The sequence below is a fragment of the Eucalyptus grandis genome, chromosome 6 (assembly GCF_016545825.1).
Source record: "Eucalyptus grandis isolate ANBG69807.140 chromosome 6, ASM1654582v1, whole genome shotgun sequence".
Lineage (NCBI taxonomy): Eukaryota > Viridiplantae > Streptophyta > Magnoliopsida > Myrtales > Myrtaceae > Eucalyptus > Eucalyptus grandis.
In genome coordinates, this window is record NC_052617.1 from 11,419,283 (window position 1) to 11,436,620 (window position 17,338).

At 41.0% G+C, this 17,338-nt stretch overlaps 2 protein-coding genes across 2 annotated transcripts; both read left to right on the forward strand.

Annotated features, from left to right (window-relative positions):
* The first annotated feature begins 853 nt into the window (after window positions 1-853).
* Window positions 854-4,463, forward strand: LOC104448358 (chitin-inducible gibberellin-responsive protein 1). The gene is given in 3 exon segments (XM_018876670.2): window positions 854-984; window positions 2,115-2,982; window positions 2,985-4,463. Coding segments are annotated over 2 exon segments (1,419 nt in total). The 5' UTR covers window positions 854-984; window positions 2,115-2,651; the 3' UTR covers window positions 4,073-4,463.
* Window positions 4,464-6,302: 1,839 nt separating this feature from the next.
* Window positions 6,303-10,391, forward strand: LOC104431554 (organic cation/carnitine transporter 4). Its single transcript, XM_039315103.1, has 2 exons — window positions 6,303-6,816; window positions 8,961-10,391. Exons 1-2 carry the CDS (start codon window positions 6,414-6,416, stop codon window positions 10,124-10,126), a joined length of 1,569 nt encoding a protein of 522 aa, XP_039171037.1. The 5' UTR covers window positions 6,303-6,413; the 3' UTR covers window positions 10,127-10,391.
* Window positions 10,392-17,338: the final 6,947 nt, after the last annotated feature.

Genomic DNA, 17,338 nt, shown 5'->3' on the forward strand with positions numbered 1-17,338 from the left:
CGGATGAGGACGAAATGAAGTCTAACGCATGCTTATCGTTGGCCTTTCACCGTCCAAATCAGATTTGCTCGGACACGTGTATATTAGCATAGTTATTAGTGGATGAACCTTTTAAGAAAGAGTCCAATCCACGTGCCCAATTTTTAATAGACAAGAGTTGCATCTTTTCATTTCACATTTGTCTCAAACGGGATGCTTTGAATTTGGATTTTAAGTCACATGTTTTGAGTAAACAATTCTAATAAAGATAGATATAGATGCGTGCATTGCTAAAAGATATGACAATCTTATCATCACACACAAAAATCTAAGTATCGTAATGAAAAAAATATAGAAAGTGAGAGCAATTGTCATCATCTAAGGAGTACGACCATTACATAATTGTTTTAAGAACAATGACCACCTAGATGCCAAATTAGGGACAACAACCATGTGACGATGGTCTCTTGCAATTTTGCTCATGACCCACGATTTGCTCTCTATTTCTTACACTTGTTGAAGTTTGTGATGTTTTCCCTTCCTTTATATAAGATGCGGAATTGGTAGTCATATTATTATCCTAAGATGGTGTTGATAATGAAAGGACTTTACGGCACAAGCAATTCGAGTTAGTAGATTAGGTCTTGCACATTGTGGATTGGAGGACTTAATTGAATAAACGACACAAATTAGATGATGAAAATAGAATCATTCCCAAACTTTTATCCAAGAAATGCCCCCTTCCCCAAACCAACTTGACGACCGTTTTCTCTCTCCCTTACCGTTAAAACCCCGTCAAAGACACTCCTCAACCCTCCTCTCGTCTTCTATATAATTCGACGAAAGGTCTTCCCTTCTACTTTAAAAAAATGAAGTTTCGCATAGGCTGACACCAGCAGAAGACGAAGTCACTTGGACACTCCATTAACGCTCGAAGGTCTCCCCCACATGATATCAAAAGCACCAAAAGTCTTCGGCTCCTCCGTGCGGAGCTTCCTGTAAATGGTAATTTCTCTTGCTCAATTGGTGTTGCTCTGTATCAGCTCATCGTCCTCGTACCTGGCTTGGCTTGTGTCAACTGTTTTTGCCCGGTTGTTCTGAAGTCTCAGGAGGAGAAAAGCCGAGTCGAAATGGGTCTGCGTTTCTTGTCTCGTTCGATTCTTCTTCTTCTTGGGTTATATGTTTCTGGGTTTGGATTATTTTCGTGGGCTGAAATTTTTCTTAGCTTTACCAGCAAAGAGCTCCCAGGAACGCAAGTTGAGAGACTTTTCTTTTTGCGCTGCTCTTTCGAATCCCTCTTCTTGATGGACAATAAGTACCTTTTTCTGATGTTGTTTAGATGGCTACTGTTTTATAATTCTAGTAGACGTACGCTTTTTGTGGAATTGAGGCTTCTTCATGTGTTGTGACCAGTAACTTGTTCTCTTTAAATATAGCACTTCCTTTACAATTTCATTTGATGTTAAAACCATGCTCTGAAAAGTTTATCGGAACTAAGAGGCCCCAAAATTTGTCGGGCCCTTCAGTGCGGGAAGTGCTGATGTGAGGTCCTTTACTATTCCTTTTTTGGTTGCTGCATAAATTATACTGATAAAAAGCCTTTAAAAGCCTGCAAATATAGCATGTGTTTGATTCAAGAAACGAGTTATTCGAGAAACGAGTTCCGCAGCTACCAGTTTTTGATTGGCAATTTTAGTAGAACATCATCTCTGTAAAAGGTCTCTCTGACGTAAAGTGCTCGTCTGTTGTATAAATTGGCGTTTATCTTTTCTGCGATCTTGTATATTCTTGATGTCAATGATAGGATGGCTTTGTTTTTCCTGGTGTTCATACCCATTTTCTGGTATAAAATCATACGTCGATTACCAACTGAAATAGTTACAGGAATGGAACTTTTCTAGAATCATTTGTTCATCAGTGAAATCTTGTTAGTCATCTACATGAATTGATTGAGAATTGTTGCTAGATGCACCGTGACATTTTTGACCTCATGCTAACAATGCAACGATAACCGAGTGTTGATATGTTTAGTCTGATGCAGTTACTATACATCTTTACTCATGTCTCTGCCTATCCTACTCTGCCTATCCTTTTACGTATCTATGCACAGATGTGTTGTTTTTTGTCTAGTCCAGGTTGGATCCCTCTCTTGCCAAGCTTATATTTTTCACCTGAATAAGGAGCTGTTTCCTGGATCAATTGCAGGCCATTGATTTTGCATATAAAGTTTGTCCCTGCAAAGTAATTCCAGATATGTGGCCATGCCTGCTTTTCAAGCTCTGTATTCCATACCTTTCTTATTTGTGACAAGTAATTGATGATTACCAAATGGCCACCCATTGATAAACTCATAGGATGGAATTGCACCAGCTATTTGGATGTGGTCTGACTGATGCTGGCTTATGGTGCTCATCCTCTCACCCTGTGGTTACGTCAATATCTAACAGGTCATTAAAGTCCTTGAAATTTGATATTGGAAGTTCTCCTGTTTGCCCTTCTCAAGTCAAGTTGAAAGTGAGGCCTTACCTCCACCTAGAGACAATCGAGAGCAGCAGAGCTCCGCAGAAAATCTTTCTATAAGTGGCGCTTCTCGTAACCACACCATCGAAACCAACAGCAGTCTAGTTTGTTCAAAATCCGACTTTTGCATTGACCCTCTTTCAGACCGCCTTATGTCATGCTCTGATTTGACGTCTTTGTCGGGGAGTTTGAATAGTAGCCCACGGATGAAATTTGCTGCAAAGGAATTAAAGGCCACTTTCGATGATGTAGTAACATCGCCATATGTTTCTTATTGGAAGGGTAGCATTCCACTTGTGCAGGGTCAAAAACCTAACAGGCGGAGCCAAGAGTGCTATAGGTTGCGGTCTATTCAGCCTCAAGCATCTGTTGCTTCAAGACACAGCCAATTCAACGAATTGGAGAAATGGCACAAAGCAATTGATGAATTGTTGGTACGCAGTCCTCCAGAAGACAAGACAAGGCACTTGCTGATCGAGTGTGCAAAGCCTTGTCAGAGAACGATACAGAAAAATTTGATAAGTTGATCAAGAAGGCTTGGAATGCAGCATCAATACATGGAGGGCAAGTTTGGCATCTAGGCAGTTACATGGTAGAAGGGCTCATGGCGAGGAGGAAATCTCTAGGAACTCCGGTTTTCCATGTCCCTAAATGTGAAGAGCCACAAAGCAAAGACTGGCTCACCTACATGCATGTCTTGTATGAAATCTGCCCTTATTTGAAGTTTGGTTACATGGCAGCTAATGGAGCTATTGCAGATGCTTGCAGAGACGCGGACCGCATCCACATAATAGACTTTCAAATTGCTCAGGGAACTCAATGGGTCACTCTGCTTCAGGCTCTTGCGGCGAGGCCTGGTGGGGCTCCACGTGTACGGATTACAGGGATTGATGACCCTGTATCTAGATATACCCGTCGGTTTGGATCGGAGGAAGTCGGGAGGATGTTGGCAGTAGTATCTGAGCAATTCAAGATTCCTGTGGAGTTCAGGGGACTAAGTGTTTCTTCCCCGGATGTCACTAGAGACATGCTCGACATAAGGCCAGGGGAGGCTCTGGCCGTGAACTTCCCGCTGCAGCTCCACCGTACCCCAGACGAGAGCGTCGACATGAACAACCCAAGGGACGGGCTTTTGAGGATGGTGAAGTCCCTTTCGCCCAAAGTGATCACTTTAATAGAGCAAGAATCAAATACAAACACGAGCCCATTCCTCTCCAGGTTCGTCGAGACTCTAGATTACTACTCGGCGATGTTCGAGTCCATAGACATGGCACTGCCAAGGGATGGAAATGATCGGATCGACCCGGTGCGGCATTGCCTGAAGAGGGATATCATCAACATCATCGCGTGCGAGGGAAAGGAAAGGGTGGGGCGCCACGAACTGTTCGGCAAGTGGAGGTCGAGGCTGCAGATGGCCGGGTTTAGTCAATACCCGCTGAACGCTCATGTGAACTCCGTGATTGGGACCTTGTTGAGGCGTTACTCGGAGAACTTTACAGCGGAAGAGAAGGAAGGAGCCATGTTGCTGGGTTGGAAGCAGAGGAGCTTGATATCAGTCTCTGCTTGGCACTGATGAAACAAGTTCGATTCCTGTATCTAGACCTTTTGAATCGACTAATCTTTAATAATTGTTCTGAGCGAGAGATGCTGAGATCGGAATATGGGTTTGCCGTATTCAAGATGAACGCTTGAACATTTAACTTGATAGTTATTGGAGTCCAGCGGATGGACATGGATTGACGTCATGCCCTGTCGCTGCTCTATGACTGCGTGTGGTCCTAGTCCTAGAAACTTAGGAAAATGTGCACAGCCACGCTTTGTGGGAAGTGCCTGTTACTTTAAAAGGCTAGTGGTGTTTAGTTACTTTTCTACAGGATTGAAGGCTTTGTATATCTTTATACGTGTGGTGCGTGCTTTGTCATTAAGTCCACTTTAATCAATGGACATACTTGATTAGGACCGGACGGAATTTGTCCTTGATTAGTACTTTTCGCGGTATGCACATGTCGACCATGGCCTAAACAATTTGGTGTTCACATTAAGAAGTCCATGCCCCGCATATAATAAACCGAAGCATCATCACCAGAGAATTCAGCCAATAAAATTAGTAAAGGATAGTTAAAAAGGAGAAAAATCGGGTTGTTTGGCGAGCGCTGCGTTGTTAGTTGAGGCGGTTGGCTACCATTTTAAAGAATAGATCCACTTACAACATGATACATTTATTATATAACAAAAGACTAAAAATCTTGTTTTTCTTTGTCTTCCTTCTCCATCCAGCCGCCGCCTGCTTACCCGCCCACTAGAGAAAAATCTGTTTTAGAAATAGAAATCCAAATTACGTCTCCACTGTTTCGAACAAAGAAATAGGAAATCGAAATAGAAATTTTATCATGCGCACTTTCACCACCCACTAGAGAATCGGCTCCCCTCTCTTCCTGCGCAAACCGCTACCACCTCTATCCTCGATGCTCGTCGTCCCGTTGTGGCCGCAGCCCTAGCACAAGTCCTCTCCCTTCGCCTTTGTTGCCATGCCTCCCTCATTTCTCTAGATGTAGCATGGGCGATCCTGTCAGAGATTGCGAGCTTGACGAAAAAATTGTAACGGCTTGGTTCAACGAGAGTGGGGAGTGGTTGCCGAGACCAAAGGGCCTAGATAAGGAGTGAGTGGTACTTGTAGATTTCCAAAATGACGAAGGAGGTAGAAATGAACTGAACTATGTATTGAACATAGGAATAACGATTATGAGATATATATGTAAAGCTTAGATTAACTTACAGAGGCACCATTTAATATAACAGTGAGCTCCAAAGTTAAGTGAGTCTTAGCTAAAGCATTATCGAGATGATTAACTTCTTAGGAAAGTGTCTATCTATACGTCAAATGATAAAATCGTGACGTTTGGTATATGATAAGCTAAAATGACAATTTCTCAAATGAATTAATTCAGGGAAATTACAAAAATAGAGGTAGTGGCTTGGCTTTAAGGGACCTACCGCGACGACCATGAACCTTGACGGAGCTGACCATGACACTGCGATATAAGACAAAGCCGATTGCAAAAACCTACGATGTAAGACCACAAACAGAGCTGAACGTAAGGCCACAGAGTTGAACTTGCAGATTTGGTGGTGATAACAGCTTGTTAGTGGTCGCGAGCCATGATGGCGAGGTCGAGATGCCATGGATGAGTTGCCGTAATGGGTAGTTCTATGAACTCAAAAGGCAAAAAAAAAAGAAAAGAAATAGAGGTCGTGTGCTAGGGAGAGCGGAGCCGGCAAAGACGATGGAGGTGATGGTCGGCCTGGATGGAGGTGGAAGAGAGATGGATTAGGCGACATGTATTTTAGTTTTTTTTTTTTCAAATTTGAAACAAGTGTCGAATTGTGAATGGATTCTTCAAAAAAAAATATATATCACATGATATGGAGCTCACAAATTATCGAATAATTTATCTTAGATAAATTTTTTTTTTTTTTCGGGTAAGGATAATCAATGGATTAATGAAGCCTTGATTTCCTTTGAAATCCGGCGCAATCAATTAGTAGCATGTTCCCACCCTAAAAAGGAAGACGAGTAACATGTGATCCTCTAATTAAATAGAACAACCAAATTTAAGCTTTATCCCCTAAATGGAATCGCTTTCCCAAATTCACAGGCTCCCACCCATCATGAGATCCTAAGAACATTCCCCTCGATTCGAACGCCTCCCATCCAACGGCCAGCACGAACCCTACATCCCCACGTGTCAACCATCCGTAACTCGCGTCCCCGTCAACACTCGTTTGAAAAGGCGGAAGCGCTGGGGCAAAGCGCAATGCAAGGACGCCATAAGTACATGTGGTGGGCAGCCAAAGCCTCTCCCCCCGCCTAGAAAATCCACACCCGATGTCCTCCGCAGCACCGCCACCGTCCCATGACGACTCTCTCCACTCCCCCTCCTCCTCCTCCTCCTCCTCCTCCGCCGGCCACGGCGGCGGGAGGAGGAGGCGAGGCCCGCGCCAAATCCAAACCCGACAGAATTTGCATCGACGGGATGCTCCAGAAGTACTGCGGCGAGTTCGGGCCGTGGCAGCTGAGGCACTTCGTGCTCACGAGCCTCGCCTGGTCCCTCGAGGCCTTCCACACCATGGTCATGATATTCGCGGACCGCGAGCCGCCGCCGCCGGCGACGGGAGCGTGCGGGACGGGCCCGGGCTCGTGGGAGTGGGCGGAGGGTGGCGGCGGGAGCTCCACCGTGACCGAGTGGGGGCTGGTCTGCGGGGAGAAGTATAAGGTAGGGCTGGTCCAGGCCTTGTTCTTCGGCGGGTGCATGATCGGTACGCTGCTCTTCTCTATCCACCTTCTCAAATCAATCCAGAGATTACTCTAACGTTCCGCTTGCCAGAGCTTAATACGTGCTTGCGATATTTAATTGAATTAATTATTATTTGGTGCTATATATGGACTATAACTTAATATTCGCCAGCTCTAGCATCATGCAATATATGGAATGTCAGGTATTTCTGATGAATTTCCCTTTTTCCTGTTTTATTCATTTAAGGGTTGAATACTTTGTAGCCACACATGCCTTTTTAGCCTTTGTGGTCTCTTCTCTCGAGCCTCTGTTTCCTCGTCGTCCTCCTCTCTTGTCGCCAAGCAGTTTGAATTTAATAGTAGGGACTGGTGTTCGGAATCTTTAGGGTTTAATGTGGGCCGACAATCTTGATGCTGAGGATATGCCATGTTAATGGATAACGTCACTAATCGACAAGACCCCTTATTAAAATACGAGACCCCGTGTTCAGTTTTCGGCGAAACTCGCGTGAGAGGAAATAGAAAATTTAATGGCTTGGCACGATTAGGGCAGAGTGTTTATCTTGGACCTTGGAATTAATTTTTTTTGTCTTTTGTATGTTTTCTATGTCGACCCTAGAAAAGGGAATATCAGGATTATTATCGACCACTACCTCTTGGTTTTTGTCGTTTTATTGGATTCCTTTGCCGATTAGAAATCGTTGGCTACTTGGATGATGATTCGAGATCATGCTCCTGTTTTATCTCCATCCTGGTTGCTTTATGTTTCTAGATTTTGCTTGAATCTTTTTCTTTTAACTTATATTGCTAATTTTGAGAGCAGAAGTTTTTCTTACTCTTGCGTTTGAATTCGTCGTTGAAATATTCAAATCAATATAGGTGGGGCCGTCTCGACGTTTCAATGGATGTGATTTACCGCCCCCCCAAAAAAAAAAAAAAAAAAAAAAACATTTGATGGATGTGTTTTGTTCAGTGTCTGATCATCACTTCGAGTGGCGATTGGCAAAAGCACGTGAAGTGCCTCTTTCATACTTTATGGATAGGTCAATCCTGTCGGGCGGTGTAGCGTGGTATTGACTGGAAAGAAAGCGAACGAAAACGATATTATAGTCTTGCGAACGAGTTTCTTTAAGATAAGCATGACTGATTAGAAATAATTAAACAAAATAATGCATGAATCTTTCTTAATTGCTTGTTTATCACAAACTCTGCAATATTATTTCCGGGATAAAACTATGTTTTTAGGGAGAGATGAGCGGTAGGGTCCAAGGGAAGAGATGAATTCGTTTGTTTGCGGAGAGTTTCTTCTCTTGTTCTTTTTTTTTTTCCAAGTGAATGAATCTTTCGATGTAGGACAGATCTTCGAAAAGGAGATAGACGTCTTGTTATGGACGGACTATTTTTTGAACTTTCTTCTTGGTTCTGGGTTTGCAGCGTCCAAGAAGAAAGTTAAACGCGACCATTGATTGGATCTGATATTTATCCGAATGTTAGTGTGTGGCGATGAGATAGAGTGCGTCGAAGGAATTTGCAATTTTATGCAGAAGGTGGAGATATTATTAACGTTAAACATTGTCACAGTTCGTGCCGGTGAACTTAAGTCTCCTTTTCCGACAGATACTCCAACATGGAATGTGTTGACATTTCATGAAATTTTCTACTGCAGTCAAGGAGCACTCCTATGCTTCCCATGAAATGCCTTAACATGCATCAGACAAGAGTTGCAATGGTTTCACTTAACTGAACACAAACAAAATTGACTGGGGTGTGCGCTTTGTCGAATGCATGACTGGCTGTGGTTGAGGTGCATAGCAAGTACTTTTCAGTCTCACAAATGCAGTATAAATTTTTCGCTTCAACTGGTTGATGGAAAAGCATTGAACTCAATCACTCTCTATCTTTTCATCCTTTTACCTAGGACAATCGTCTGATCCCAACTCGAGTGCCAAGTGATAACTGGAAGCAAAATGGCACAAAGTTCAATTTAGATTCGTCTGATTAGTTTACCTGCTCATGCAAGAAACTGGAGGAGAATGCATTAGGAACTGAAGCAATTAGAACCATTATGCAGTAGCATTAGCTCGTTGTCTGACTGCTTTATTGAGACACTTCAATTTCTGAGGGATTGTATTCATAGTCTGACGACTTCTTGTGCCGTGTGTTGCAGGAGCCGGGACATTTGGCCATCTCTCGGACTCGTTCTTGGGAAGAAAAGGCTCTCTAACGGTGGTCTGTATCTTGAATGCCATCTTCGGTTCCTTGACGGCCCTCTCTCCGGATTACTGGACCTATTGCCTCCTCCGCTTCATTACTGGATTTAGCACGGGTGGGGTCGGCCTATGTGCTTTTGTACTAGCCACCGAGCCTATTGGCCCAAAGAAGCGCGGAGCAGCAGGAATGTCCACTTTCTACTTCTTCTCATGTGGCATAGCTCTTCTCTCTGGCATCGCTTATGTGTTTCGCTCATGGCGGGAGCTCTACATCGCTTCCTCCATTCCCTCCATGCTCTTCCTTCTGGGGGTCCTCCCTTTCATCTCAGAGTCCCCACGGTGGTATCTCGTCCGGGGAAAGATTGACGAGGCCATGAAGCTTATGCGAGCTATCGCCAAAGCCAACAAGAAACACCTCCCCGACGGGGTCATACTCGCACTTGATGAGGAAGTGAATGAAAACTCGAACGATGGTCCATCCTGCAAAGATCAGATGGACACAAAGGATGCGATAACAGGGTCTCTCATCGATGTGGTGAAGTCGCCTGTCACTCGGATTCGCCTTTTCTTGGCGGTGGCAATCAACTTTCTTTGTTCGGTCGTGTACTACGGCATTAGCCTAAACGTTGTCAATCTCCAGACCAACCTTTACCTTAGTGTGTTCCTCAACGGCGTGGCTGAAATGCCAGCCTTTACAATAACGGCCCTATTGCTTGATAAGTTCGGGAGGAAGCCGCTGGCAATCGGAACACAGTGGTTCAGTGGAATATTCTGTCTTATGGGGAGCTTGGTGATGATACACGGGGAATGGAAAGTGGCGAGGATGGTGTGCGGAATTCTCGGGATTTTCGGGATGGCCGGCACGTATAATTTGCTCTTCATCTACATGGCTGAGCTGTTTCCGACCGTGGTGAGGAATGCGGCTCTTGGCTGTGGAGCTCAGGCGGCGCAAATGGGTGCGATTTTGGCGCCTTTAGTGGTGGTCTTAGGAGGCGGCTTCCCCTTTGCGGTCTTTGCGGTTTGTGCAATTCTGGGAGGGATACTAGCATTTTACCTCCCAGAGACACTGAATCGGCCTTTGTATGATACAATGGCTGGAATGGAAGGTGGGGAGAGTGTGTGAAGGAACTCAATCCTCTTACTTCAAACTAAACTTGATTAATGTAGACTTAAATGACTCTTCTTGATGATAGGATTTTCCTTTTTTTCCTTTGGGACATGAGAGTGCAGGATGGCAGAATCTGTCTCTTATAAAAGGGGAGAACGTTTGTAAGAGTGTATCTTTCAAATCACTCATGTTGCTTTAAAGCAGTTGCCATCACGTGATGAGAACACATTATACTGACCTTCGACTCTTAGTGTTGTCAGATTAATGCATTAAACTCCACATAATGTTGCTATCGGCATCACTGATCCTACTATCGATATGTTGAAAAGAAAACGTTTGTGTCTGATCATTCATTCTGCCTTTGTGCAAGAGCATCAAACCCACCAGTTCTTTGAAATAAAAGGCGAGTTTACCGCAAGATTAGTGCTTAAGGGACTAGCCCCACTAGGTGGTACAGTCGACTCTATCCTGAATATGCAGAAAATTACATCTCTTAGACGAGGAAAAAATTCTGCTTTTCATCTTGTACTTTCGCACATTTCCTAATCAAGTTTCTCATACTTAAAATTTGTCTAATCAAGTCATTTTAGTTTCATAATGTTTTATCAAGTCTCTTGGCACCGAATCCGACCAAGCCTAGCCGACGTGGCTGTTGGATGATACCAAAGTATGATGCGGATACTTATGTGGACATGGGTGGAAAAATATAGCCAATGTAGACGTCAGAGTTGATGTGGATAAGACTTTTGCCAATGTAAACGGTTACGCAGACGTCTACATTACAAAAATATTATCCCCTCACACTATGACGTTGTTCAGGGTGTGTCAGCTGAATTTGACCAAATTTGGTGTTGGAGGGACTTAATTAGAAAATTTGTGAAGATAGAATGATCTAATTAGACAAATAAAAAGTATATTGATTTAAAAAAGAGCGTAAAAGTATATGGATGAAAAGTAGAAATATTTTGATGAAGCTGGGTAGAATCTTGTGAGTTTTGGCATAATGGAGGAGGAAAAGGCGGGTCAGTTCAAGAAAAACAAACGGAACAGTTGGCCAGTGTTCTCTATACCGAGGAAATTACATGCAACTGTGAGAAATCCAAAGTAGGGTTCATGCAGAATCAAAGTGGTGAAGGAACTCAATTGTGAAGTTCTTTTTCTCGCGTTTACTTTCTACTTTCTTTGTGATTGTGCAATGAATCCTAACAATCGTGAAGTTATAGAACTTGGAGTCTCAAATAGACAAAGGCACGCATGCGCACATGAAGTAGACATATACTCTCTGAGAGCTCCACCTCTCTTCACATTCTCTATCCTTTCATTTCCTCGCAATTTCAATTCCTGTTTGTTTTCCTTCCGATGTACTTCAATTCCCATGAATTTCCTTTTAAAGTAGCTTCAGTTCGATAAATTTGTTTCTATTGGCACTTGGTTTCGAGTTGATTCGTCACTACATCCAAATCCCATTTGCATATTTTGTGTTCGAGCATGAAACTGCGGAGCCAATCTTCTGAAGTTCGGCACAATCGATTGACTTGTTTTTCGTCGACTGCAATAAAAGGTGACTCTACAGCAATATTCAGTGCTTATGGACTACCATCACCAGGTGGTACATCTAACTCTGAACTGGATAGGCAGAAAGTTGTATCTCTTTGCGAACAAGATGCATGCAGGGGAAACCAAAAGATGGATTTAGAGGACAAAAACACGAAGTGGGGCCATCACGTATGGCCACAAGAAAAGAAACCAACAAAATATTAACTTAGATGGCAAGAAATTTATTCCTCTTCTTGTGACCTTGAGGTTTAAGCCTCGTTGGGAGTATCTCACGAGTAAAATTCTATTTGAATGTCCAAGACTATTATGGGAAAGTGCGCCTTTCAGATCTTTTGAGGAGATAGACTTGGCAAGATGTGCCAAAATTAGCTTGGACAACCATTTAATTGTGAATATTAAAAAAAAAAAAAAAGAAGGCATAAATCAAGCACATCTTATTACGGGAACCAGAAGTACCTAGACATCAATCGAGCCGGATGACTTAGCAATGGCGATAACTTTTGATGTCCACCGCTCTCAACAGACGATTCATCGGTGGGATCATCTGTGGATTTCATCAGTCTGGATGCAGAGGTGATTGGTCTGCAACGTCCCTCACTGTAATCATACCAAGATCGTCTTTGTCCTAGATAGAATGTCATGCCACACACACATTAGCTTACAAGAACTTGACTTGTGGCCCATTCTCTTGCTAACCCCATCTAATTTCTGTCCAATATTGCTTCCAAAAGATCAGCCCTCAAAGATTTCACAAATTCGTAAAGAAAGTTAACCACTCATCTCCTTTTCACTATAGAAAATAATTTAAAGAAATTAGAGTTAGTCGTACCACTTAGTGACGACAGTCATTTGGTTATTGTTGCCGGATAACTTACTGTAGGGTAATTTATCTCAATCTATCAACAACGTAGAATGATATCGATTACAACAAGACATGAATGTTATATGTTTGTTTTGAGGAAATGAAACTAGAATAGATCTAATGGTCTCGGAAAATTAGGGTTTTATCAATTCCCCCAATTTGGTTTTCAGTTTTTGGTTCCTAAAATGATGTAGTTGGAAACCAGACCAGGCCGAAATGGAACTTGGAACCAGACCTATTCCCATAGGTTCGGTTCTTTGGTTCTCAAATCTACTATAGAACCATGCTCATCCCTAAATATATCCTGTCAAATATTTTTTCCCATGTTTTTGTGATTTTGAAATTGCAATTGTAAATTTCTTCCTTTTGGCAATTACTAAATTTGGTATGGAGTTGGCAACTTATTTTCTCAACTTATGAGTAATCTGCAGATACTAGTAAAGTTCCTAAATCATTGGTGATTTGGGAACGCCGGATGGAATTTTCGTAAAATCAATTTCCGGAAATTTTGAACACAAAGAAATAAATGTCTCAAGAATCTAACTGGAAATTTGAATAGCAGGTTTGGAGTTGCTTTCCTCTTACATAATCCAACGATTGTCTTTGCTTGTTTGAAAACAAACGGTGTAGATGTGCCGAGCATGATTATTGGTCAACCCATAGGAACGTTGGAGGTTGCACAATCGAGGGCACTCTCGATTTGGTGAATCGCAGAAATCAAGATGGATATTTTCATATCCTTTCATGTACATTATTTAATATTGATGATATATCAATATAAATAAACTTAAAAATACGCAAACAAAAATTATAATAATCTTTCATAATTCCCTGCCAAATCTAGTAAAAGAGAGAAACTATAATCATTCATTTTTGTGATTATAAAAAATATTACTTTGACTTTCTCGCTACTTTGAAACTTCAATAATAACCACAAAATTACAAGGAGGTTTCTAGAGAGTTACTCTTCATCTCTTTTGCCGTTTTCACGGAATATTGACGTGAACTAAAACTATGGAGGAGTCATGGAAATTTCAACGTGACTCTTTCTTGAACTTTTGACATGAACTAGAGAGTTACGAAAGAAAAGAAGCTCCGTCTCTTTTGCCATTTTCACGGAACATTGACGTGAACTAAAAAACCATGGAGGAGTCATGAAATTTCAACGTGAACTAGAGATAGAAAGGAGATGGAGAGGGAGATGGAGACGGTAGGTTTTTATTTATTTATTTAAATTTCATTGCCCTCATTTTTCGAGCATTAGAATGATCTTTTTAAGTTTGAATTGGTTCATTTAAAATCTAGGTTCTTCTACTTCATTTTTATTTACTTAAATCTTTTATTCCCCTCCAACATTCCTTAATAAAAATTCTATCAAATAATATATTATACTATTATACCTAAAATATGTTAAAAAATGATAATATATAAAAATTTGTGAGCCTTATCCCGGATAGTGAGGGCTTTGTGGCCCTTGCTTAGAAGGGGGTTGCTAGGGGCGACCCCTCACCTAGTGGCCAACCATTAACCTTTGAACTAAGAAAGAAAGAAAAGAAAAAGGAAAAGAAAAAATAAAAAAAAACTTGATTTTCTAAAATTCTTTAAAATCAAAATTTGTTAAATTTTAATAATGTCTATGCTTTTCTAATTATGCTCTTATTCTTTAATATGCCTAATCAAGCCCTTCTACTTTCATAATTATTTTAATTAACTCCCCAACACCAAATTCGATCAAATTCAGCTTATAGGGCCACCGGATAACACCAAAGTATGATGATAAAATATGTGGATGCCCACATAGAGGTGCGAGGAAAGCTATAGCCATGTACACAATATCAAAGCTTGATATGGATAAAATTTAGCTAATGTAAACACCCATGTGGACATCCACATTAAAAAAAAAAAAAAAAATTATCCACATCATACTCTCACGTTGTTGGAGGCCACTTCAGCTAGATTCGGTTGGATTTGAGGCCGGAGAAACTTAATTAGAAAATTTATAAAAGTGAAATGGATTAATTAGATATATTAAAAGTGCAAGGATTAGAAAAAAAAAAAAGTAAAATAAAGAGGCGAAACATAGAACTTTTCTGTCGAAAAGCAAGTTGTTTTTAATGGAAGTAAACATTATGCATTTTTACAAAGGGATCCAAAGTTGAGCCATGTCAATGGAAATAAACAATAACATATTGAATACACATGCTACATAGATACACCAGACATTTGCAAGATGGTCCCTCTAAAATCAAACCTACTATGGCATATCGGGTTGAGACTTGAGAGAGTATCTATTCAAGCAACAAAAATAGAGGCAAGTGACAAGTAAGGAAGACAAATCGAGAAATACAGAAAGAGAGATGCTTATCACAGATAGGATAAGAAGACAAAAATAAATTAAGCATATGTCATCACAGAAACCGGAGGTACTTTAAAAATCAATCGAGCAGGACGACGTAGAAATGGCGATAACTTTGTTGTCCACTGCTGTCAGAAGACAATTCATCCTCAGCTGATCATCTACGGCCTCAACAATCGTCTAGGTCTAGAACGATTAAATTTTGTTAGTCATTTGCAAAGATCATCATCGTCCTATAGTAAAATATCATGCCACATGACTATTAATGAAAAATCTATCAACATATGTATGGCAATGCATTTTGATAGAGCTTACAAAAACATGATCTCTGGCCCATTCGCTTAATGACACCTAAAAATGAGAAAAACTAATTTACATTGATTTAATTTTTTTATTACAGTACAGCAATTAGTTTAAAAACCAAAAAGGAGTTTGAAATTGAAAATAGGAGTACTGGGTGAGGTAAAATAGAAAAGGCAACAGAAAGAAAAGGTAAAAAAAAAAAGCAGTTGACATGCTCTCTTAAATTGTCCCAACTAATAAAGTAGAACTTAAGAATTAGACTCAATATTTTGGCACTTTTAAGTGTTAGAAAATTGCCATTATTATTCTTTGAACAATGCCACAGCAACTAATTTTCAATAATAATATAACCATTTTGATATACTTTCAAGCAATAATAAAAAGTTATACGCACTGGGCCTAATAGTTGGTATAAAGTTCGGAAAAAAAGAAAAGTGATTTTACTGTACCGTGGGAGATCGATCGTTAGATGGAGAGAATAAAAGAAATGTAAAACTTGTGGGTAACTCACCAGGAAAACTCGATGAAGGGTTCAAGTGAGACACGGGCAAGGGGATGGTCCCACTCCAGCGCTTGCCACGTCTTCTCATCTATCAAAATCTGTCCAAGGGAGGGGGAGGAGAAAGGAGGCCATTGTCAAGTGGGTGCAGTCGCAAAGGAATCCTCTTCAGCTTCGGACAATCTATATTTCAATATATTGGATGTGATCGCAACTCTCCATCCGATCACATATCCTCTTCAGTTCCGGAAGATTTTAGAGTCAGGTGTGTTAACTTTGGGAAGGAGGATTGCGTCATGTTGGGAGCAGTGCCTATTATCACCTCTATGCCCTTGCAGTCTTTGATTCTTATATCTTGGAGGAAAGGGATGTGGAGCAACATATCGTGCGTTAGCAGCACCCCCTTCATGTTGTTGCATCCTTCAATTTTAATCTGTGTAAGAAGACAAGTGGCACTGATTGGCAATGGCCCACCTATTATTTCCTCTAATTTCTCACAATAAAATATTTCAATGGACTTCAGATTTGGAAGGCGAGTGGTCAGCCAGTCCCATTCCACCACTCTTTTCATTTTAGGACAACGCCGCACTTCCATAAAGTTTAGATTGGGCGCAGCTAAATCGATCCCTTCCAGTTCCTCTGAGCCTATGATTGTAAACCAGCGTAGATGTGGAAGCCCCTGTCCCTCCACTGAGAGACGCTTCAATTTGGAACAGCAATTGATGTTCAGTCCCTGCAGCTGAGGGAAGTGGACAGCACCCAGCTCCTCCAACTTCTCCCATTGATTTATAGTCAGCTCCTCTAGATTCTCCAGTGGGCCTACCTCGCTCAAACTTGTCACCCCACTGCCCCTCCTACTTCCAGTACTTGCACATTTCTTGAAAGTAAATTGCAGCCATCCCCACCGATTTGTCCATCTACCCTTGCCGTAATAGCGTCGCAACTTTCAATACATTTACATATCCTTTGATCATGCCAATTGGACACCCCTTGTTCACGAGGTTTTACAAAAAACAATTCAAGAAATTAGATACTTCCTTGACATATCAAATTAAAGAGAGAATGTAAACAACATGAAGAAATTAGAGACTTCCCTGACTAATCGAGCTTAATCAAATTAAACAGAAAGAAATTCAATATGTGCAAATATGCAATTGGAAGTCCAAGAACAGGTGTTCCTTTCTAAAAATGAGAAAGACTAATTTACACTGGTTTAATTTTTTGATTAAAGTGCAGCGATTAATTTAAAAAGCAGGTTAGAGTTTGAAAGCGAAAATAGAAGTACTAGATGAGGGAAAACAGAATAGGCAACAAAAAGAAAATGTAAAAAGCATTTAACATGCTCCCTTAAACTCGCCTGACTCATGAAGTAGAAGTCAAGAATTGCCTCGACATTTTGGCACTTTTAAACGTCATAATTTACCAAAATGAAGAAGTGTAGTATTTTTAAGGTACAATAGGGAGGAAAAAAAAAAAAGAGCAAGGACTGTTGTCAGTATTATTCTTTCAAAGTGAAGGGAGTGTTTTCTTTACCGAAATTTCAATAATAATATAACCATTTTGATATACTTTCGAGTTGTGATAAAAGTCATACACTGGGTCTAATAGTGTGGTATTGAGTTTCCAAAAAAAAAAAAAAAAAAAAAAGAA

What these genes read in the sequence shown, in the direction of transcription:
- LOC104431554 (XM_039315103.1), top strand. Translation starts at nt 6,414, where the DNA reads ATGACGACTCTCTCCACTCCCCCTCCTCCTCCTCCTCCTCCTCCTCCG. An exon ending in CTTCGGCGGGTGCATGATCG is followed by an intron (nt 6,817 to 8,960) that starts GTACGCTGCTCT and finishes CGTGTGTTGCAG; the next exon opens with GAGCCGGGACATTTGGCCAT.